This window comes from Mytilus trossulus, chromosome 10 (genome assembly GCF_036588685.1).
Source record: "Mytilus trossulus isolate FHL-02 chromosome 10, PNRI_Mtr1.1.1.hap1, whole genome shotgun sequence".
In the NCBI taxonomy this organism is placed as follows: Eukaryota; Metazoa; Mollusca; class Bivalvia; order Mytilida; family Mytilidae; genus Mytilus; species Mytilus trossulus.
Window position 1 is genome coordinate 8628910 of NC_086382.1, and position 24036 is coordinate 8652945.

Sequence of the window (24036 nt, forward strand, 5' to 3'; positions counted from 1 at the left end):
CAAACAAGTGAGAGGTTAAAAAAGCTATAAAACTAGGTTTTATCCACCATTTTCTACATAAGTAAATGCCTGTGTCAAGTCAGGAATATGACGGTTGTTTTTCATCCGTTTGATGTGTTTCAGCTTTTGATTTTGGCATTTGATAAGCGACTTTCCGTTTTGAATTTTCCTTGGAGATTGGCTTTTTTGTTATTTGAATTTTAACAAATTTGTGTACCCGTCCTTAATTAGAAACCTCATCACAGTTGGTTATGTTCTAACTTGATGTTTTTGTTATTTGGTGGTGATGTCAATTCTTTTTTACAAATTTTTTAACCACTTGGATGACTCAGGATTATTTAGATCTTAACATGTTGTATACATTGATAGTCTACACCACCTGTCCTTTGTTGAAAACTGTATGTTTCTCCCTAGATGTGTTTTTGGTTGAAAGTTTGTAATACATCATATCCAACATCTCCTTTTATTCATTTGACTTTTAAATTCAATTCTGACAAAGATCATGTAAATCAACATGACAAAGAGTTAATAATGTATTATTTTCAACATTGTAAAATAAAAACCGTCAAGTATATTTGAAGTGATAGGGGTCATTCAGTCCTTTAATCACTGCTATCGCTGTTATGCATACTAATTATATTGTTTATTTGTTTCATCTATCTAATGATGGACAATATGTGTATGGTTTTCTCTTCCACCAATATACAATGGGGTCATTCCTGAAATTTAATGTTACAATCTGCTTTGTTTTAATAACAATTCAACAACATCGGCATGACCTCGATAACGTGCTATAAATATGGGAGATAATCCTGTATTTGTACACTTATTAATGTCTGCCTGATTGTTTATTAACATCTGAACTACCTCAGTATGGCCTTGGTAACAAGCAATGGTCAGAGGTGTTTCTCCAGTATATCTAAACTTATTAATGTCTGCCTTATTGTTTATTAACATCTGAACTACTTCAGTATGTCCTTCCTTACAAGCAATGTACAGAGGTGAGTCTCCAGTATCTCTACACTTATTAATGTCTGCCTTATTGTTAATTAACATCTGAACTTCTTCAGTATGTCCTTCCTGACAAGCAATGTACAGAGGTGATACTTCTTCAACACTACATTTATCAATGTCTGCCTTATTGTTTATTAACATTTGAACTACTTCAGTATGTCCATTCTGACAAGCAATGTACACAGGTGAAACTCCAGTATCTCTACACTTATTAATGTCTGCCTTATTGTTTATTAACATCTGAACTACTTCAGTATGTCCATTCTGACATGCAATGTACAGAGGTGAATACTCTTTATTATCACACTTATTAATGTCTGCCTTATTGTTTATTAACATCTGAACTACTTCTGTATATCCTTTATAACAAGCAATGTACACAGGTGATGCTCCAGTATCTCTACACTTATTAATGTCTGCCTTACTGTTTATTAACATCTGAACTACTTCAGTATGTCCATTCTGACCAGCAATGTACATAAGTGAACACTCTTCATTATCACACTTATTAATGTCTGCCTTATTGTTTATTAACATCTTAACTACTTCAGTATGTCCATTCTGACAAGCAACGTTCAGAGGTGATGCTCCAGTATCTCTACACTTATTAATGTCTGCCTTATTGTTTATTAACATCTGAGCTACTTCAGTATGTCCTTTATAACAAGCAATGTACAGAGGTGATACTTCTTCATCATCACACTTATTAATGTCTGCCTTATTGTTTATTAACATCTGAACTACTTCAGTATGTCCATTCTGACAAGCAACGTGCAGAGGTGATTCACCAGTATCTGTACACTTATTAATGTCTGCCTTATTATTTATTAACATCTTAACTACTTCAGTATGTCCTTGATAACAAGCAATGTACAGAGGTGATACTCCAGTATCTCTACACTTATTAATGTCTGCCTTATTGTTTATTAACATCTTAACTACTTGAGTATGTCCTTCCTGACAAGCAATGTACAGAGGTGATACTCCAGTATCTCTACACTTATTAATGTCTGCCTTATTGTTTATTAACATCTGAGCTACTTCAGTATGTCCATTCTGACAAGCAACGTACAGAGGTGATACTTCTTCATCATCACACTTATTAATGTCTGCCTTATTGTTTATTAACATCTGAACTACTTCAGTATGTCCATTCTGACAAGCAACGTACAGAGGTGATTCAAGAGTATCTCTACACTTATTAATGTCTGCCTTATTGTTTATTAACATCTGAACTACTTCAGTATGTCCTTTCAGACAAGCAATGTACAGAGGTGATACTCCAGTATCTCTACACTTATTAATATCTGCCTTATTGTTTATTAACATCTTAACTACTTCAGTATGTCCTTCCTGACAAGCAATGTACAGAGGTGATACTTCAGTATCTCTACACTTATTAATGTCTGCCTTATTGTTTATTAACATCTGAACTACTTCAGTATGTCCGTTCTGACAAGCAATGTACAGAGGTGAACACTCTTCATTATTACACTTATTAATGTCTGCCTTATTGTGTATCAACATCTGAACTACTTCAGTATATCCATATGCAGATGATATGTAAAGAGGTGATACCTTATCAGTATAACGACAATGGTTTACATTACTGATGCAATGTTGAATACACCATTTAACCAGATCAATATCTCCTATAAAACAACACTGTATCAATGGAGTACTTTTGTCATTAATGTCATATGAACTGGCCAATTGTTTTTGTTGTGATATTGCTAAGCTTTGTATATGTAGAAGGAATCTTTGTCTGAAGATAAGATTGACCATATTGATGTTACAGAAAACATCTACAACCTCTCCTCTTGACCAGTCATCTACCATTCTTTTTATATGCATTTGCTGATATCTCGTTGGTACAATAATTGTAAATTCATCATTTTTGCTTTTTCTTTCAAATAAAAATCTTTCACTAATAAATTGACTTGTAGCATTATTAATTAAACAATAAATCATTTCACTGCAAAAGTAAAAAGCAAGAAAATCAAATAATTTGTCATGAATAGTTCTGTAGACTTCACCATCCTTTCTGATATATGTATGTGTGAGTGAATCCAGCTCATCACGTAAAACCAATCGTGATGTCCCTTTAACCACTTTACAAGCTTCATATGTATTCTTTATGATTTTTTTGATGTTGTCATCCACATTTTCAGTAAGCCATTCTTCTTTCAACTGATTGTTAAACATTACACATAGAGCAAGTGCACAGTATTTGACATGTGCTCCCTCTGTCTGCAATTTATCTATCTCTCCTTTGTAAACTGTAAATGGATTTGTAAAGAAATCTACAATGTTCAGTTTTGAGTTTTTGCTGTACAATTGACACAAAAGAGGAAAACAGTCAAACATGTCATACAATTCACTGATCTTAGAAGCGTTTGTTTTCAGGTAAAATTCAGCAATGGATTGTTTTTCTGTTTTCAATAAACACAAATCGGCAGACTGAAGATTGCATTCACACGCTTTAAATAATGACAACGATTTCATTTGCCTATCCTTATAAACCTGTAGTCTACAAGACATAATTAACTTCACTGGTTTCTTTTCTACTAATGCATTAATTTTTTCCATCAAATTTTTCCAGTTTTCAAACTTCCTTGGATTTAAACTATATGTTCCACAAAAATCATCCACTACAAACAATATCTTCTTCATTGGATTGTACCACTTGATGATTTCCTTAGGATTTGATACTGGTAAAATCTCATAGCCTTCATTTTGCATCTGTAAAGCTACGTGACGCACCAATGATGATTTTCCACAACCAGAACTTGCTGTGACAACAACACAGCCATTTTCTTTAATATACTTTAATACACATTTTGCTCCGTTTGTTTCTATAAATATTTTGTCATTTTCTTTCCAATTTTCTAATTCCTCATTAATTTGTTCTGAAAGAGAAGAATTGACAATTCTTTGAATACTTATTATATAAGATAGAAATTAAGGAATGTTTGACATATATGGTATAGAAAATTTGCCTGACATATGGTATAAACAAAAGGCTTGATCTATCCACGCTATGTAAAGGATAAAGGCTTGACATATGGTATGGACAATTTGCTTGTCAAATGATATAGACAAAAGGCTAGACATATGGTATGGACAAAATGCTTGATCTATGAATGATAAGTACTTAGGTAAAAGGCTTGTCATATGGTATGGACAAAAGGCTTGATCTATGAATGCTTTGTATTTAGACAAAAGACATACGTATTTAAAATTGTATGAACAAAAGGCTTGAATATAGTGTAGACAAAGAGCTTGATCTACGGTATAGATACGGGCTTGACCTATGATATGCACTGGAAATAGGTTTGGAATATGAAAATTCGCTTGACAAATGGTATGAAAAACACTTAAAATGTCATACAGACAATTGACATGCCATATGACATGGACCATTTACTTGACATATGGAATGGATAATTGTCTTGACATATGGTGTGGACAATTGGTTTGACATATGGTATACATAGAAAAACACATTAAACATGTCATACAGATAACTAATATGACTTATGATATGGACAATTGACCATATATAGTTTAGATATTTCTCTTGACATATGGTACAGATAATTGACATTACATCTTTAGGGTATAGATAGTTGACTTGAAATATGGTATAGATAATTTTATTGACATATGGTACAACTTCTTGACATAATATCTATAGGGTATAGATAATTGACTTGACATATGTTATGGAAAATTGACTTCAAATGTAGTATGGACAATTATCTTTACATATGGTGTATGGCCAATTAATTTGATGTTTGGTATATAAAATTGACTTGACATATGGTATGGAAAATTGACTTGACATATGGTATGCATAATTAGTTTGACATAATCATTGACTTGGCATATGGTATAGATAATTGACTTGACATATCAAAAAGATAATTGACTTGACATATTGAATAGCCAAGTGGCTTGATCTTATATATAGACAATTTACGTGACATAATATAAAGCCAAGCGATTTGACAATAGGTTTAGACAGTTGACTTGACATATGAGTAGCTGAATGGCATCAGATTATATAAAGCCAGTATTACTAGACATAATAAAATCGCCAAATGACGTTAACGGTAATTTTTGGTGGATGACGATAAATTGTACACTTTCTTTAAGACGATTAAAAAGTCCAATGATTTTGACAAATCACGTTAATTTTATTCAAACAAAAGGGGTAATTATGATTATTTGAGACCTTTGACGAATCACGATAAGGATATTTTGACGAATCACGGAAATTTTTCAACCAATTTGACGTCATCAGTAGCTGAAATGACCGTTTGACCCCTGACGATAACGGGCATTACTGCACTCACATATGTGTAACCAAATGGCTTCAGATTAGATGTATACAATTGACTTGACATATGGTATAGCCAAGTGGTTTGGCATAAGATATAGACAATTAGCTTGACATATGGAACAGTTTGACATAATAGTTGACTTGGCACACGGTTAAGATACAACTGACTGGACATTTGGTATAAATAATTGACTTGACATATGCTATGGACTATTAACCTGACATGTTGTATTGAAAAGGAATTGACATAAGGTATAGACTAATAACTTTACATACGATAAAGACAATGATTTGACATATGGTTTGGACAATTGACTTGACATATGTAATATGGACAATATAATTGACATATGATATGGACATTTGATTTGAAATATGGTATAGACTATGTATTATCATAGGATCAGGACAATTGAACTGCAATCAAGTCTTGACATTGACATTGTTGAAACATTTGCATGCCATTATGCATAGCCAAGTAGCTTGACATGAGGTTTAAACAATTGGTTTACCATATTGTATGGATAATTGGTTTGACATAATAATTGATGGCATATGGGGTATATAATTGACTTGCCATCTCAATGAGATAATTGACTTGATATATTGTATAGCAAAGTGACTAGAAATCAGATATTGACAACTGGCTTGGCATAAGATATGGACAATTGATTTGACATATGGTTAAGACAGTTTACTTGACAGATGTGATGGACAATTGGTTTGATATACGGAATGGAAAATGTACTTGACATATGGTATAGATGATTGGTTTGACTTAATAAATGATTTGGCATAATGATATATAGATAAATGGCTTGACATTTCTAACATATAATTGACTTCACATAGGATATAGCCAAGTAGCGTGACATTAGATACAGACAACTGACTTGATATATAGTATGGACAAATTGGTTTTACATATAATAATTGCCTAGGTATATTGTAAAGACAATTGACATGAAATAAAGTATGGCAAAGAGACTTGACATATGGTATGACCAAGGGCATTGATATAAGGTATAGATAATTGACTTGGTATATGGCATAACATATGGTAAAGACAAATGATTTGATGTATAGTGAGATTGCAAGACAATTGACTTGGTATATGGCATAACATATGGTAAAGACAAATGCTTTGATGTATAGTGAGATTGCAAGACAATTGACTTGGTATATGGCATAACATATGGTAAAGACAATGATTTGATGTATAGTGAGATTGCAAGACAATTGACTTGGTATATGGCATAACATATGGTAAAGACAAATGATTTGATGTATAGTGAGATTGCAAGACAATTGACTTGCCATATGGTATTGACAATTGATTTGAGATATGGTATGATCTTTTGAATTGACACATAGTAAGAACTATGGAATTGACCTATTAACCTGATCTAATTTGTAATATAAAAAAAATCCTCAGTCTTTTGTTTGCTGTCATGGAATCCTGAAACTTCAAAGCATAAGGCATCGTTACTAAATGATACCAAAAAAGTCAGCACCTTAATCATGTTAACATCCTTGTCAAAACTAAGTTGACTCTATCTACCTTGTTTGCATTGTTAATCATCTAAATGTCCTTCCTGTTAAACATGTTAAACTTTGATTTAAATTTATTTTTAGTAACAGAAGCCACGAACATTTTCAGCTATACTATCTCAACTGCAAGTAAAAATACGCTAAAAACGGTTCTTGCAAAAACAAAATTAAAGTGCTAACATTATTTTAGAGTATTATTTTCACCTCCTAATATTTATGATGTATCCAACACACAATGACGTAATTTAGGTAATTTTACTGGATTGAAAAATAAATAACATGGAAAATGAAAAAGAACTTCAAGAAGCTGTTTGTTTAAGGACCCCTGAATAACCAGTAAAGTTCTACTAAATATTTTCTTGTAATACTATTATAATATATACCTCTTATGTTCCATGGTATTAGGTCTTTTAAAATCTCTGTGACTTTTGAGTGTTCAATTTGTAAATCACTATGGGAATTCTTCAGATCTATCAGATTTTTTGTAGTGCTTGAGTTTTCTGTTTGCAAAGTACTGCAAGAATCTTGCAAAACTGTAAGATTTTCCCTCATTGTAGAGTGTTCAATTTCCATTGTTCGTCTCAATTCCTTCATTTCTTCCTGTGATTGTTTGATTTCCAGCATAATTTCCTGGTTTGACTGATCTAAGATTTTTACCTTTAGATCTAGGCACTCCTGAATCATTGGCAAACCACCCAATCTATTTACAGCCTACAGATAAATATTCCAGTAAGTTACCATAAACAGAGTTCTTTATATATTCATAAGAAGTAATTATTTTTGGGTTAGGTATAGATTTTAAATTTATGATAATGGAAAAAAACCCTCAGGAAATATATGTCCCAGGATGAATACGAAATATGCCAATATTTTAGTCAATTAATTCAAGAGAGGCGAAAGATACCAGAGGAACAGTCAAACTCATAAATCGACAATAAGCTGACAACGCCAAGGCTTAAAATGAAAAAGACAAACAGAGAAATCATAGTACACAAGAAACAACACAGAAAACTAAAGACTGAGCAAGACGAATCCCACCAAAAACGAGAGGTGATCTCAGGTGCCCCGGGAAATTGTGACTTATATGTACTAGTAAAAAATTGATGTCTTTGTACTAAATCCACTGGATGATTTGTACTTATTCTTATCTTAGTCTCTGATACACGATGTATGTCATCTACAAGGATTTTTTTATAAGGTGTCAGTAACTGTAAGTGCTTTTTTTCTTTACTCTTATCACATGTTTGATTGTCAATCTGATGAGTCAAGCCCTTTTCAACTGATTTGACAAAAAAAAAAAATAATTGTAGTGATGTTTTAGTTCATTTTCGAATTATGAGTTTATATGTCCCTTTGGTATCGTTTTGCCTCTCTTTTACACTACTGTCACAGGTTACAGACTGGTTGAGTGCCCACAAACATGTTTAACAATACCACAATCTTTAAATGTCTATCCCAAATCAGGAGCCATCAATTCATTGTTTTTCTGTAATTGCCGTCTAAAACTTTTTTTTTTCATTTGTTGTTTCATTAATAAATTGGGTTGTTTGGTTTCTTTTTAATATTGTGTTCATCATGCATTGTCTTTTTATAGTTTACTTAATGGTATGGGTTTTGCTCACTACTGAAATTGTACATACCTATAGTTGCTAGGTACCACATTATACAACATTTTTGTTTTATAAAGAATGTACTTACATCTGCTATATTTGTCCATGCTGTATTGAAATCACCTGTTGCCATAGTGTTACTATCATGATGAGCTAGTATATTTCTGTACCATTTAATCCTGGCAAGATCAGGACCAGGAGTTGTCTCCCGTGGTAGTGGTAGATAGTCAAACCCATTGATTGGAGGAGTGACAGATGTCAAGTTTCTGATCAAACATATCATCAACGTTACATCAAAAGTTTTGGAATCAGGTACACCTGTAACAACAAGATATTGAACGTCAACAGTCATGAGTTCACCCGAGTAAATGTGACTTGTAATTACATTCATTTTTTTTTTAAAACAATTAAATCATCTTTATTGCACTAAATGCTGTTTAACAATTTACCTAGCTTACAGCATTAGGCTAAGTATCCCTTTATATCAATTATTATACATCCAGGGAGAATATATAATAAAATATTATATTAATGTTAGTATTTTACAATTAAACATAACACATTATATAAATAAATATCAATACAAATAGATTCATTCATTTTTTATTTTTTTTTGTGTGTCTGTTCAAAAATCGGGAAAAGTTACGGATCTACGCCGTACCGTTTTGTTATTATATTATGTGTGTTTACTTTCTCACAGGTTACTGTGTATTGTAGTTAGCCTAACTTATTCTTTTATATTATGATATTAAGGATTTATTTTTCCTAGCTTACATGCTTGGTCACGTTTATTTATCAAAATAAACATATAGGTAGGTGAATAATTATGTTAAACTCAAATCAATAGGTTATTTGCGATGCGTTTTTTTTTTGGCACCTCGTGGTATATTATTTAGACTAGGCCAAGGTAAAGGGACGACCATTTGACATTCGGGGTGGGGGGGGGGGGCAGGAGGATTTGTTTTTGATCGGTTATTTATTTTTGTAAACTAAGAGGTCAGATTATTCATTTTCTGCACTATTGAAAAAAGAAAGTTGTTTCTCATTTTCATTAATGCAAGGGACTGATTATTCATTTTTTACAACTAAATTTATAATATTCGTCAACATGCAATTTTTAAATGATTTGTTTATTATAAATAATACATGTATAGTCAAATCATTATGTACCATTTAATCACAATTAATCATCATCCTCTGCAGAAATGAATCTTTTATATTCCCAACTGCATATACATGCATTGCATATATATACATACATAGTATTAAAGTTTTATTGTAACTAGCCTCTTTTCAAAGTATTGGCAAACATATTTAGCCGAACGGAGCGAGGCAAATTTTTTATTTGAAGGGTTTTGGAGCCACTGAAGGCCCAAGAAGCTATATAACAAATGATGCAAAAGCATGCTTTCTGGGCGTTCCCTAGATCATTATTTAATCTGAAAATGCTGGTTTTGTTTTAATATTTGTTTACAATATTTTAGTCTCAAAGCAAAATGTATAAATTCAGTGTAAGACTTAAGTTTATAGGGACAACATCAAAAGACCAATGTGCATGATAAAGCAAAAATGGAATTCACATAGTTAAGTCTGTGGCTGCTAATTTTTAAACTTATTTAGTTCATAACAAAACTACTAGATTACAAAAGAAATGCAAGACTAACAGAATACAGACGGGCAATCAATGAACACAAGACAAATAGATAAGAAACATTGATCCCGAAAATCAAGGCTACCTCTGAGGGAAAACACAACTTGATATGAAGACAAGCGTTTGGTTTTGAAATTTCCTACATGAGGCATTTGTTTCAATGTAGTTACGGCCCTGTTAAAATAAAAGTGAGGTAAGGTTTCCTGAGACAATATACCTCAAGTTAAATGAAACCAATTTTCAGACATTTCAAGTATATTTGAATAATATTTATACTTTTGTTATTAAAAAATGGGAAGTGTTTCCAGATTTTTTTTGGGGAAAAAGACGAATTTATGAAGAATCTGGTGCCATCTCATGCTTTTGATAAGACCTGCTGAGTTATTTATTTTCAATACATTGCGAGAAATTTCCGCACCAGAGGCGTCCTTCAGCTGGCCCCTAAACAAATTTATACTAGTCCAGTGATAATGAACGCCATACTAATTTCCAAATTGTACACAAGAAACTAAAATTAAAATAATACAAGACTAACAAAGGCCAGAGGCTCCTGACTTGGGACAGGCGCAAAAATGCGGCGGGGTTAAACATGTTTGTGAGATCTCAACCCTCCCCCTATACCTCTAACCAATGTAGAAAAGTAAACGCATAACAATACGTACATTAAAATTCAGTTCAAGAGAAGTCCGAGTCTGATGCCAGAAGATGTAACCAAAGAAAATAAACAAAATGACAATAATACATAAATAACAACAGACTACTAGCAGTTAACTGACATGCCAGCTCCAGACTTCAATTAATCTGACTGAAAGATTATGATTTCATCAGATGAACATCAGGCACAATCCTTACCGTTAGGGGTTTAGTATCATAACATATATGAGAAGAACATAACCCCTGTCATGCCAACAACTGTTTTTAGAATAAATGTGTTTAGTTCCGATGCAAAGACCTTATCAGTGACTCAATATTAACGCTAGAATATGCAATCTTTAATGACTTGACAACAGTATCGTAATTATATCCCTTCTTAATAAGTCTATTCAAAGGTTTTGTAAGTTTCTGAGGTGAATACTGACACCTTTGTGCTTTATAAAGAATATTTCCATAAAAAATTGGATGTGAAATACCCGAACATATTAGAAGTCTGCATGTTGAGCTATATTTACGAATGATGTCTTTATACCGATGATAAAATTTAGTAAATGTTTTTACCACATTTCCTTTGGAATGTACATGTTTGATGCAATATGTTGATTTGTCAACCAGTAATACTTGTACTTACAGGTTACAATATGTTGACGTCTTTATTAACATTTTTCCGGTTTCAATGTTTCTTATCGCATTTAATTTTATTATGTCGTATATTTCCTTTTTGAAAATTTTAAAGATTTCTATCTTTGTTTCTTTTTTGTTTGAAACCTAATGTGCCTTATATATGGAAAAAAATATAACTGTTATCAGGGTATTTATATCAGAATATTTTTATCTGCTAGTTTATAGCCAGTTATTAAATTTTCTATCTGTAGAATGTGTCTATCTATTTGAAGATAAAGTTATAGCTTATATATTTCTTGCCAGTAAGTATTATTATACGGGCATGTAATAAAAAATGTTTATAGTTTTCAATTTCTTTGCAAAATATACAAGAATTGTTTTCTAATACTTTCCACTGAACTAGCAATTCATTGTATTGAAGGATGAAGTGGAGTTATTTCTATTTAAACATTTTAAATTTGTTGTTATCTAGGTAATTAAATATAAAATCAAGAGTGCTTTTGAATTCTATATTTAAATTTTCTTCAAAGATTCTTTCCCACTTTAGAAAACATACAGGTTTTTCTTGTTTATGCGGGACAAATAGTATTGAATATATTTCTTTATTACTCATTTCTTGATTAATATTATGATTGAGTAGTATTTGCAGAACTTTTGTATTCTTTATATTTACTTTTGTTTTAAATGAGCTTTCTTGCTTTAAAATATTCTACCAATGTTTTTGGAATAGCTTTCTTTAATAACGATAATGCTAGTATCCAATCACGTTTATCTTTTATTTTGGTTAATATTTTATTTTTTGATATATAACATTTTTCATCAAGTATGTTAATTTACATACAAAATATTCTGTTCAATCCATTTAGTAAATAATAAGTATTTTCCTTTTGTTTGTATGTTATGATTACCCCATAAAATCTTCTTTCTTATGTCTAGAAATGTTTGTGGGGTCTTTGTCTGTCATCCCTTAACATTAATCCAAGTTTTAATCAATTGCTGATAGAACTCAAAAAGGGATTTAAATAATTTTTTTTTCATTTGAAATATCAAAAGGTTTTTACCAAATTTGTTTAAGTAAACTTGGGGTATGCTTGACCAATTTTCACCAGAATTTTGTTTAAGTTTTAAAATCCAGCGTAATTGAAGTGGTTTGAGATACAGATCTATATCGATAATTTTTAACCCACCTTCTATAAAATAGTCTTTACAAAGGGTTGCACGTTTAATTTTATCTTTTTCCCCATTCCATATAAAATATATACTAGAGTTTTAAACTTTTGTATTATTTCCTTTGGGATGTACATGTTTGAAGCAATATAGGTTAAATTTGGAAAAAATAATGATTTTACTACTTCTATTTAACCTATTAATGTTAAATTTCTTTTCTTCCAGTTTGATATAATTTTTTCACATTTTTTTAGCTGTTTATCAGTGTTTAGTTTTTGACCGTCTTGATTGTTATAACCAAATTTTAAAGTGAAAGCCAAGACGTTTAATGTTATCTGTTTTCCAATTTATGCTTTCAAATTTATCTCTGCTATGTTTAAGTTTTCCTAACCAAAATCCTTCTGTTTTATTTATGTTAAATTGTAATCCTGATAAACTTCCAAAAGTTTCAATTATATTCATTGCTAAACTAACATCTTTTGCACGGTGGGTATGGTTGTCCTGCGAGAGAACGTACTGTGCTGGTGATTTGGTCCTGACGGGTGCTGGTGATCAATGAAAAAATGTAAACAAAGACGAAAATGATGATTTTTGACGTTTTCACTCATAAAAAATGGAAGAAAACAGTTGAGATTTTTCAATTTTGTTTCTTATGGGTTAATATGTAAACCATTGAAAAGTTGACCCTCTAAACTGTTTCAGTAAGCGTAACACAATAATGCTCATTTTCAGAAAATCTCGAACTGAAAAAATAAAACAAAAATGCTCATAGAGTCCACTTTCTATACCGCAATCCACACGACAAAACTATTTTGTAAAAAAAACATTGCAATTTATTAAAATTTAGCATTTTTTCAATTTACTCATGTCCTGATACTGTGCTGGTGGGTCCTGTCATTGTGCTGGTGGGTCCTGATACGGTGCTGGTGATTTTGGATAAGAAGTTGGTCATATTTGAAACAAATGTTACAAAATCAATAAAATTGGGCAGATAATTGTTGTCAATAGGATCTATTACTCCTATTTTAGCTCTTGTGCATCCATTTGGCTGTTTACTATGTGTTTTCAAATGATCGTAACTTGTATAACATAATTACATAAATGGGCAACATCTTTCGTCTAATATCAGAGAACAATATAATTTAGTATCTAAAAATAAGAATAGTTTTATTAAGATATTAAATGCCCCTTACATTGATGCCTCAACAATGATCAAAGCCCATGCCGCATAGACATGTTTGTCAGCGCTCGGCATACCCCTCCCCACTTCCACCCAACCAACCCTCGATCCTCATTTCCTCCTTCATTGTTACAGTGCTGTACCAGCACAACAAATTATCACATTAAATAATAACACAAAAACACACATTATTGAACAACGAATGCTCGCAGGTACTGAAAGCTATTTCAAAGCCGCATTTTCAACTAATAGATAAACCATGTTCTCATATAAAAAAATCTCAATCGCGTCGATTAAAAAAGTCTCAAAACTTAAGTTCACATTTTAATGTTTGATGAAGCAGAACATTAAAAGTGTGCAGTGAATCTTGTGCTCACAACAGTTATTGTCATAATTATGTTTACATAAGACTTATAAAGGAATTAAGAAGGTACCAAGAAATGTTTTACAGTTCAATTTAATGATCATGAATGGAAGGTGAATGGAAACTGTGAGGGTCAAAATCTTAAATTGCTTATAAATGTTGCTGGACCCAGTTTCGTTATCTGATCTGAATGTTCTGAAATGTGCAAGGTAGATAGACATTTTGATTTTTTTTACTCGGAAAGACATTTTGATTTTTTTTACTCGGAAAGTTTTGCCCTAATTGCTTGAACTTTTGCAATAATATTAAAGCCAATTTCAATGAGTGTGAAGACAAAGGGAATATATTTGGTTATATTGCTTGATGAACAGAAAAGTCATTGTTAGGTTATGTAAACTACTTACTTTAAGAGTATACTAGTCCGACAAATGAAACATCTTTCTGTCTGTAGGACCAGGCTACTTCGAAAGGAGGGTACGGTTTAGCTAACAAGCAAGCTAACCAAAGATATTATGTTTGCCTACATACTCAATTGAATCGGCTGTAACTAAAAACTCGAATAAATTTTAACAGACAGTGGTCATGTTTGTTGATGAATATTGTTTTTCCTAGATTCACTCTTGAAAAATCATGTGGTAACATTTGGTCAAGTAATTTCAGAAAAGATCGTTTTGTAATTGCGGACACCAAAACAATAACAATACATGAACCTCACACGACCCCTCGACACAGGTGAGCTTATATGATCTTATAGCGATTCAGGTTGATAACCATTTGAAATTAAGCCAGTTTGTGTGTGTGTGTGTGTGTAGATTTGTATTGTTTTAAACTGTTATGACCTTTTAAAGTTAAATGTAGGTGTTTAATCTAAGAATTTCTTTTTTAAACTTACATACTTGTTTTAAACTCAATTGGTAGTATGAAGCTATTGATTGATTGATTGTTGGTTGCTTTACGTCCAGTGGCAAATATTTCATGCATATTCAAGACGAGAACAAGTTCACAATAAATACAATAGGTAGGTCTTGTCATAAAAGAGGCCAATGGTCGTGGAATTTTGGACTGTCACTGGAAAATGAGGATGTATTGGATAGAACAGAAATTTTGCCTTGCAGCAGGCCACCTACGGACCCCTCAGAAAGTTGCTGAAAGGGTTCTTAAAGTGCGATTTAACGTCTCCATTCTGACCGGACGCGACTGCGAACTTGATACATCCCGCACAGCCAAACGGACGCCCCACTTCGGCAAGCGTTTTACTGCCGGTCTGGAGAAGACCAAGTGACTATATTTCTATTTCCCAGTAACTCTTAGGGAATTTTGAAATGCACAATTAACATCTAGCAAACGTTAGTTTAAAATACTTTTGAATAGATTTTTAAGGATAATGTACCCTTGCGTTGATCCCATGCTAAATATAACAAAAATCTCTGTACAAAGGTTTGTGAATTTTCTTCAAAAATAGTGATTTTATTTTCACCAAATTCTCTTTTTCTACTAAATACAATAATGAACTATAAATAATAATGCTTTGCAAGAAGTTTCCCCTTGATATATGTACAAAATAATGTCTCTATTATTCATTGTCTGTGCTGTTTTGATACTTTTGCAGGTTGCACATTTCGTAATAGACAGGCCACAAAAGGGGTCATAAACCATACACGAAAAGATAAAATATTGATCTAAGTACTTAATTTGCATCTCTGAACCCCCTACCCGGTTTGTTTTTTAGGAGGGTGTCTAAAAATGGTCGATTACAGACAGCCGAGTAAGCATTTTACTTTCCAGGCGTGTTTACGTTGATTGTTACTGTCCTGAAAACGGATAGATGGAAACAAATATGTTTGATATATTTGGCTTTAGATTCAGTTTTTTTAAATATTAATTAAGGCTACATTTTAATATAACAATCCTAAGAATTCACAATATAAAAAAATGCAGGAAAAAATGGATGAAGTGAAATATCTTAGTAAGGAGTCATTACTACAGAGATGGTGTGTTTGACACACAAAACTTAAAAGCTTAAGCTGGGGTCACACATTCACGATTTTTACTACCGTTCTTGACCGGACCATTCCCGATTAAAATTTATTAAAAGTCTAATCAAGATCCTGTGAATCGTGGATGGAAATTCAAACTTAAATTAAAATCTGTAAAAAAAATAATTTGATCACGACAACAGTCAGATAGTGTTCAGGAAGCACCGATATTCAACCGTTTCTAAGCGAATTAGTCCCGATAATCCCGTTCTAAATCCGCTTCTAATCCGATTTGTATTTTTCGCCAGGTAAAATTCGACCGAGTCTGTCACGACTGCGTCCCGACTCTACCGAATGTAATCCGACTGAGATCAGACAGTGAACCGACGCTGACGGAAGTTATCCGTTCGAAAATTGTCGGCATATTCGAGATGATCAGGTACTGTCGGAACGTAATCCTATCACGGTCCGCTCTATCGCATTGCAAACGGCTTTGTCTGGTCTCAGTCGTATTGTATTCTGTAGTTGTCGGGACTCTGACGTGGGTATCATTGACGAATTTCGTATTAATAACGGGACTGTTTCGGAACGGTTTCGGCAAACAACGGTTCGCAATCGACAAGATCTGGATGCAATCTGGACTCAATCGGCAGAAAAACAGCTATGAAAAATTACTCTAGATCATTCCCGTTCCACAGGACACCGTCCAGAATACACAAGACATTGTTCGGAATTCGATCCGATACAGCAGAATCTGTCACGACATAGCCACGATTGTAATCCGACTAGACAAAATCGGCTGAGTTGCCCCGATTGTTACGGGACGCACCTAACTGTCGGGATGCTTTGCCGAACTATTCGGATCCTTCCCAATCCGTAGGAATCTGTTACGAACTAAAACGAATGCGTTCAGACAATGATAGGACATTCCAGATAATTGAGGATACTAATCCGACTTTTTCACTTTTCGTGTCGTATTGCTGTCTGATCTCAAACGAGAGCAATAATCGGCAATGTGTGAACCCCGCATTAGTGATATTACCAATATTAAAATAAAAGTGTATTTTAGTTAGGTATTTTTTTCCATTTACTCATTTTCAATTATAATTAAGGCACATTTGATTTTTATTCATAAAAATATTTAAATATAGTAAAGTAGGACACATTGTTCACTTCCTCCCCCGTAATTCTTTCTTTATTTTGGAATTTTGAAATGAAAAAGCTAAGAAATCTTAGTTTTGTTAGTGTTCTCTAGGTTATCTCGTCTTTATTCTCTGATATATTCTAGTCTGCCCTTTCATAAAATAGTGATTTTTTTAGTGTTCTATCGAACTTTCGCGAGAAAAAAACCTGATAACCGTTCAGACAAAAAAGTTATGTTGAAAAAATCTTACAGATACAGCTAGTGATTCTTAATAGCTATAAGATTCATTTTTCTTTTAAAATACAACTTTTTAATCATACGGGAAACCATTCCAAGCTTAAAACTTTCACTGTAACCTTGCTCTTTCTTAACCCCATCCCCCCCAAAAAAAAACAAACAAAACCAAACAAACAAACCCGCAATACTATTGTCATTCTTATAGTCAACACTCAATTGTTCACAAAAAAATGTGTTTTAAGCTACTAAAGACATATGATTCAAACGCTCAGAAAGTCCTTTGTTCTATATTTTTGCTCTCCATTTTTATGCAAGACCTTTTACATTTTTATGTAATGGGTTATTGTTGAAGGTATTACGATGTCGTATGGTTATTAACACATACTTCCTTTGGTTTCTTATGGAAATTTGTCCATTGACAACAAACATACCTCATCATCTACTTTATATAAGTATTTTGGTGATCCTGCAAAATAATCGTAATCCCGAAAATCGTTAACATATTTTCTTTATCTTAGAAATAAAAATTAAAAAAGGGTTCCATTAACAGGCCAATGAAGAAGATTACAGTTTATTTAAAAAAAATAAAAAAATAGGGGTATTTCTTCTTGCATAATAACAGTAAACGGATTCACAACAATGTCAATTTCAAAAAAGCAGGCAACAGTTAATTAGTCATTACAGTACTATAGCATCAATGATCTTGAATATATGCCACTTTTAACTGAAATATAAAGGCACAGAACCAGGACATAGGAGCACAGAACCAGGACCGTTTTTCTTATCACCAGCACCGCGTCAGGACAATTCCGTTTAACGAACTTGCACGACTTTTGCAATATAATATTGTTGTAATATACTTTGCATGGTTCTTATGACGCATCCGAGAAAAATTAAGCAACAAAACAGTCGTTTTATTGCCGTTCTGATACAATGTAAACAAACCCACCAGCACAGAATCAGGACCCACCAGCACCCGTCAGGACCGAATCACCAGCACAGTACGTTCTCTCGCAGGACAACCATACCCACCGTGTTTTGGTGATTTAAGAAATAGTGTTGTATCATCTGCAAATTGCCATATTTTTAGTGAGTAGTTTCTACCATCTAATTTCACCTCTAAGCCTTTGAGATTATTATCTTGTCTTAGTTTAATTGCCATAATTTCAACTACTTATACGAAGGCTAACGAAAAAATTGTACATCCTTGTCGAATTCCGCGAAAAATATTAAAACTGCTGGACACCCAACCATTGTTGAGTATACAACCTTTTATGTCTGTGTACATTGTTTGCATCCATCTTATGAAACTACTTTTAAAACCAAATTTTACTAAGGTTTCTGACATAAAGTTCCGTTCAAGGGAGTCAAATGCCTTGGAAAAATCAACAAAAAGTATTGCTCCATCTACTTTAAATTTCTCTGAGTAATCAATTATATCTTGTATTCGTCTAATATTCAAGCCTATGTATCTATTTTTTACATAACCTTTTTGGTCAGTATGAATTATTTTTGGTAAAACTTGTTTTAATCTTTGAGCTAGTTCATAAGCTAACAATTTTACATCATAATTTAACGAGTTATTAGACGATAATTATTTAAAGAAAGTGGATCTTCTTTTTTATATATTGATGATATTGCTCCGTTTTTTTTGTGAAGTTGACAATTCTCCTTTTTTATGGCCAAAATTAAATACTGATACAATTAAATCTTTTATTTTTTCCAAAAAATGTCTGCAAAATTCAACATTAAGTCCATCTAGACCAGGGCCCGTATGCATAAAGCTACTTAAGTTAAGATTTTCCTTAGTAAACACTTAAGTTAAGGAAACTCCGCCCTTTTTATCTAAGTCGTATGCATAAACAATCTTAAACTAAGTATTTCCTTAGTAAAATCTTAGTTGGTTTAAGCCCCTCCCCCAAAACTTAAGTGGTATGCATAAAACTCATTAAACTTAGAAAACACCTAAGATCCTACTTAAGTTTAAGGCAGCTATGGAGGTACCTTAAAGTTCAAGAAATTTGATTAACATCAGTTATAAGTGTGTGGTATGTCAAAAAATATTTAATTTAGCTACCATTTACTTCAACATCATTAATTGCAGGATATTAAATAGTTATATTGCCAATATGTATACTCGTATTCATCATACATAAAAGGGGGGATACAAGGATACTTATGTTATTTCATCCAGTCTTTGTTTTACATATTCCCCCGATAGAACAACATAATACTGAGAATAGAGTTCACTATTTTGGCACCATTGAATGCGTGCTTATGTCTTTTCTTTCATTCCCTTTGTTCATGTTTTCTATATAAATAAACTCATACTTTATGTTGTTCAAATACAATATGTTTCACATCGCTCGGTATCGGTTGAAGGAAGAAGGGCTATGAGAAGGGAACGTGTCTTTATAGATAGAACAAATCCGCTAGATCTGTACGATGATCTGGAATTAGTAGAGAGATTTCGTTTTGATAGGCAAACTATTCTGCAGATTACTGATTTGTTACAAGAAGATTTAGAGAGTTCTACACTTCGCAACCATGCAATACCTCCAGTCATGAAGGTTTTTATTGCACTTAGATTTTATGCTAGTGGATCCTTTCAGAACATTATTGCTGATACCTTCAATATTGACCAGGCAACTGTTTCTAGAACAATTCACTCAGTTTCGAACGCATTAGTCAGAAGAGCCCCTAAATTCATTAAATTTCCAAGTGGTCAAGTAATAGAGGAGAATAAGGTTAAATTTTACGCAGTTGCTAATTTTCCCAATGTTTTAGGACTGATTGACGGCACACATGTTCGGATTATTGCTCCTTCGCAGCATGAAGAGCAATTTGTCAATAGGAAATGTTACCACTCAATTAATGTCCAAGTAATAGTTAATTCAGACTCTCAGTTCATTAACATTGTAGCGAAATGGCCTGGGAGTTCCCATGACTCTAGAGTTTTGAAAGAGAGTAGAGTATTTATGCAACTCGAACAATCCAATCATGGCGCTTATTTACTTGGTGACAGTGGATATCCGTGCAAAAAGTTTTTGTTGACGCCATATCTTTACCCACAAACTAGACAAGAAATCCGCTTCAACAGGTCACATAAGGTGACAAGATGTGCTGTTGAACGAACAATTGGTCAATGGAAGAGACGCTTTCATTGTCTGTATAGCGAGATAAGGCTTTCTCCAGCAACTACATGTAAAGTTATTATTTCGTGTGGAGTGCTGCATAACATAGCCAAGAAAAACAACATCCCCCTTAATGGAGATGATTTGGATGATGTTCTGGATGATGACATGGAAGAAGTTGAAAATGGAATGGGTAGAAATGGTTTCCATATAAGGAAAAGTGTTACTGAGCTACATTTTTGAAAGTAAGTCCTTGAATGTTTTTGTCTATTAAATAATCAATTGAAACGTCAAAATCACAAAAGTGGAAATCAATGTGTGTTCCAATATTGAAAAATTCAATCAAACTTAAAATCATTACAGTCCGGTTTCACACTTTGTTGCTTGAACTATATATATTCACTGTGCAATCACATTGATGCAAAATCAGTGACTGTCGACTTCCGTTTGGGGCCCTTTATAGCTTCTTTTTCATTGTGAGCCAAGGCTCCGTGTTGAAGGCCATACATTGACCTATAATGATTTACTTTTATAAATTTTTATTTGGATGGAGAGTGGTCTCATTGGCACTCACACCACATCTTCCTATGTCTATTAACTATGACAAAAAAAAAATGTATTGTAGGCTTTACAAATATGTACTTTAATTGAGAAAACTAACGGTTTGATTTATAACAAAAGAATTTACGAAAAACAAATAAGACATGTACAGACATGATAAAACGACAACCACTGAACTACATGCTCCTGACTTGAGACACATATTACGAATGTAGCAGACATGTATTTGATTTAATTATAACCCACACACATTGTTATGATATTGTAATTAATATGTTTTATTATGTTGGCCTAATTTGTATTGAATGGCCTGATAGTTGTTTACCAAATAATCTTATAACTGTGCAGTTTAGGAATCACTGGAACAATCACAGAATGATTGGAACTTTCTAGAATGATCCTTATAAAAGATGCGTAATTTAAACTTCTACGTTATTCCAGAAACTTCCGTTGTAACTTTCCAGGATTTTCCACAATGTTCCATTATAGAGTGTTCTAGAATTTTCCATGACAACACTATATATACAGACACTAAAGTTAAACTCTCATTAATAATTAAACTTGGACATAGACATTGATAGACATTAGTATTCACAGCATTTGGATTGACACTTCTATTGTACAAACAACATCATACTGGATTGTGACATTAGTATAAAGAACATAATATTCAGATTGGATTCCGAAGTTATGTTGACAGTAATATTTGTGTAATACCTTTTGTAAACTTTTGTATAATAAATATTGTTAAATTTTACTATTGATTTGTGTCTTTTGTTGGCTACAATTTAAAGGCGATTTCTGGCCGTAACAGAAAAACATACCGAAAGTACAATTACCCCGATTTTGTTTTTTGTCCATGGATTTATGAGTTTTGAACAGCGGTATACTACTGTTGCCTTAATATACCGAAGCCGTTTACGTTAAAAAAAAAAACAATGTAGCAAATAGTGGAATTTAATTATGTCAATTCAGTACTTCAACATCAATACCATATGTTTTCATTTCAAAAGAGAGTTTATTTATTTCCAGTGCTAACTTATTTTTCTCCATTGATAGCTTTTCCTTTTCCAGTTTCAGTGTTTCAATTTGTAAATTGAGTTTTTCTTTTTCCAGGTTCAACACCTCCGTGTGCAATGCTGTTAGTGGATCTGATGGGTTGCTGACCTCACTGCTGGTTTTCGTTGTACCCCGAGAAATTCTGTGAAAAGAAGATATTCATTTCATTAGTTTTAATGAAGAATTGTACTTTCGTTGTAAGGACTTTATTTTCGAATTTAACATTGAAAGATATATATAATATAAATGTACATTTTGAAGCCACAATCTGATTTTTGTTATATTTTAAGTTATCCAAAGTATATAAGTTAAAACTATACGATGTATGGATATGAGCATGAGCATGGACCCCCCCTTTTTTGTACTTTTGCAGTTGAACAAAACATTGAATGATTTAACTTATTTTCCCTCTTTTGAAGACTTTTAATTTTTTTTTCTTTTTAGTTATACATATATATTTTTCACAATGTCATAATTTGATTAAAAAGGCATTATACTCTTTCATTGAAACAATTTTTTTTTTGGGGGGGGCATCACTTTCTTAGCTGTTTGCATATTTTATTGGGAAGAGGAAGAAACGCTAACCGACATTTTTGTTTCAAACATCCAAAGTGGGTTCATATTTTAATGTAGTTAAGTAAAAAGAAATTCTCATGAACGTAATATTCATATCCCCACCAAAACAAGGGCATACCTTTGTCTCTTTGAAACGGGTGGAATGTCTTCTTCATCTTCACTGTCAGGCAAAGATTCATACCATCCTTTGTTCTCATTTGAAACGCTTATATGATCTTTTTCGTTGATGTCTAAACCTCCTTCCATTCCAGAGATAGTTGGCGAGTCCTCCCCAAGAATGTCACATACTTTTTGAGAAATTGATGAAATGTCATTTGAGCAAGGACCTCCTCCTACAAACATGAAAAAAATTTAACAATAGCATAAATATGCAAAATTGTTTATAAATAATATACACAATTTCCATTTCTAGAATATCAATGCAACATTAAAAAAAAATTATATATATAAATGGTATATGAAATTTTTGTTGGTAAGTTTTCAAGTATATGTGTAAATAAGTCACAAACACGCATGATTTAATACGAAAAGCTACTTTATTCCTTATATCAATCCCGGTTTTTGGAACCAAAAAGGTCGTCAAAGTAAAAGCATTCGATAAATTGCGAACGCATACATGTTTGGGTAGCGAGTCTAAAAATGTTAATGTCTATATAATTTGCTATCGTACAAAGGATACATGTACATCCTACGTGGTATTGTATTTACAGGTTATAGTCTTTTCTATTTACGTCCACCGTACAACTGCAAGAAATACTTAAAAAAAATGCTATAGATTTTTTAGATATTATCTACCTGTTTGTTTTTGACTGCGTCGGTACGCTGAGACTTAAGTTTTTGCAGTCGCACAAATATTATCCCATTTCTTTTGAATGTCCTTTGTGCTTCTTCGGACGGTATTTCCAGCATTGATGGTGTTTGCTATTTCTTCCCAGGCTCTTGTCCTATCTCCAGAAGTCAGAGTAGATGAGAATTTTGCCGTTTCTTCTCGTATTCCTCCATCAAAATGTTTTTCTCTCTCTCTGTCCAATTTGGCTTTCGCTTTGACATGTTGTTCGATATCATATGATTGTGTATTAAAGGTATACTAAATTTGAATTCAAACACACCCAACCTTATATAAAACCCAAAACACACACAGAAATCGTGCGTAGTTCAGTCAAGCATTGTTACATTCAAAACAACAAAT

At 32.7% G+C, this 24036-nt stretch overlaps 2 protein-coding genes across 2 annotated transcripts; one reads left to right on the forward strand and one right to left on the reverse strand.

The window, feature by feature from the left end:
• Window positions 1–549: 549 nt before the first annotated feature.
• On the reverse strand, window positions 550–18679 carry LOC134687661 (uncharacterized). The gene is made up of 4 exons (XM_063548119.1): window positions 18550–18679; window positions 8609–8838; window positions 7294–7621; window positions 550–3923 (listed from the first exon to the last, which is right to left on the reverse strand). Exons 1-4 carry the CDS (start codon window positions 18677–18679, stop codon window positions 733–735), a joined length of 3879 nt encoding a protein of 1292 aa, XP_063404189.1. The 3' UTR covers window positions 550–732.
• A 1231-nt stretch (window positions 18680–19910) lies between these two features.
• On the forward strand, window positions 19911–20894 carry LOC134687662 (putative nuclease HARBI1). Its single transcript, XM_063548120.1, has one exon. It carries the CDS (start codon window positions 19911–19913, stop codon window positions 20892–20894), a length of 984 nt encoding a protein of 327 aa, XP_063404190.1.
• Window positions 20895–24036: the final 3142 nt, after the last annotated feature.

What these genes read in the sequence shown, in the direction of transcription:
- LOC134687662 (XM_063548120.1), top strand. Translation starts at nt 19,911, where the DNA reads ATGAGAAGGGAACGTGTCTTTATAGATAGAACAAATCCGCTAGATCTG.
- LOC134687661 (XM_063548119.1), bottom strand. Translation starts at nt 18,679, where the DNA reads ATGGCAATTAAACTAAGACAAGATAATAATCTCAAAGGCTTAGAGGTG. An exon ending in CATGGACAAATATAGCAGAT is followed by an intron (nt 7,622 to 8,608) that starts GTAAGTACATTC and finishes ATTTATCTGTAG; the next exon opens with GCTGTAAATAGATTGGGTGG. An exon ending in AATACCATGGAACATAAGAG is followed by an intron (nt 3,924 to 7,293) that starts GTATATATTATA and finishes CTTCTCTTTCAG; the next exon opens with AACAAATTAATGAGGAATTA.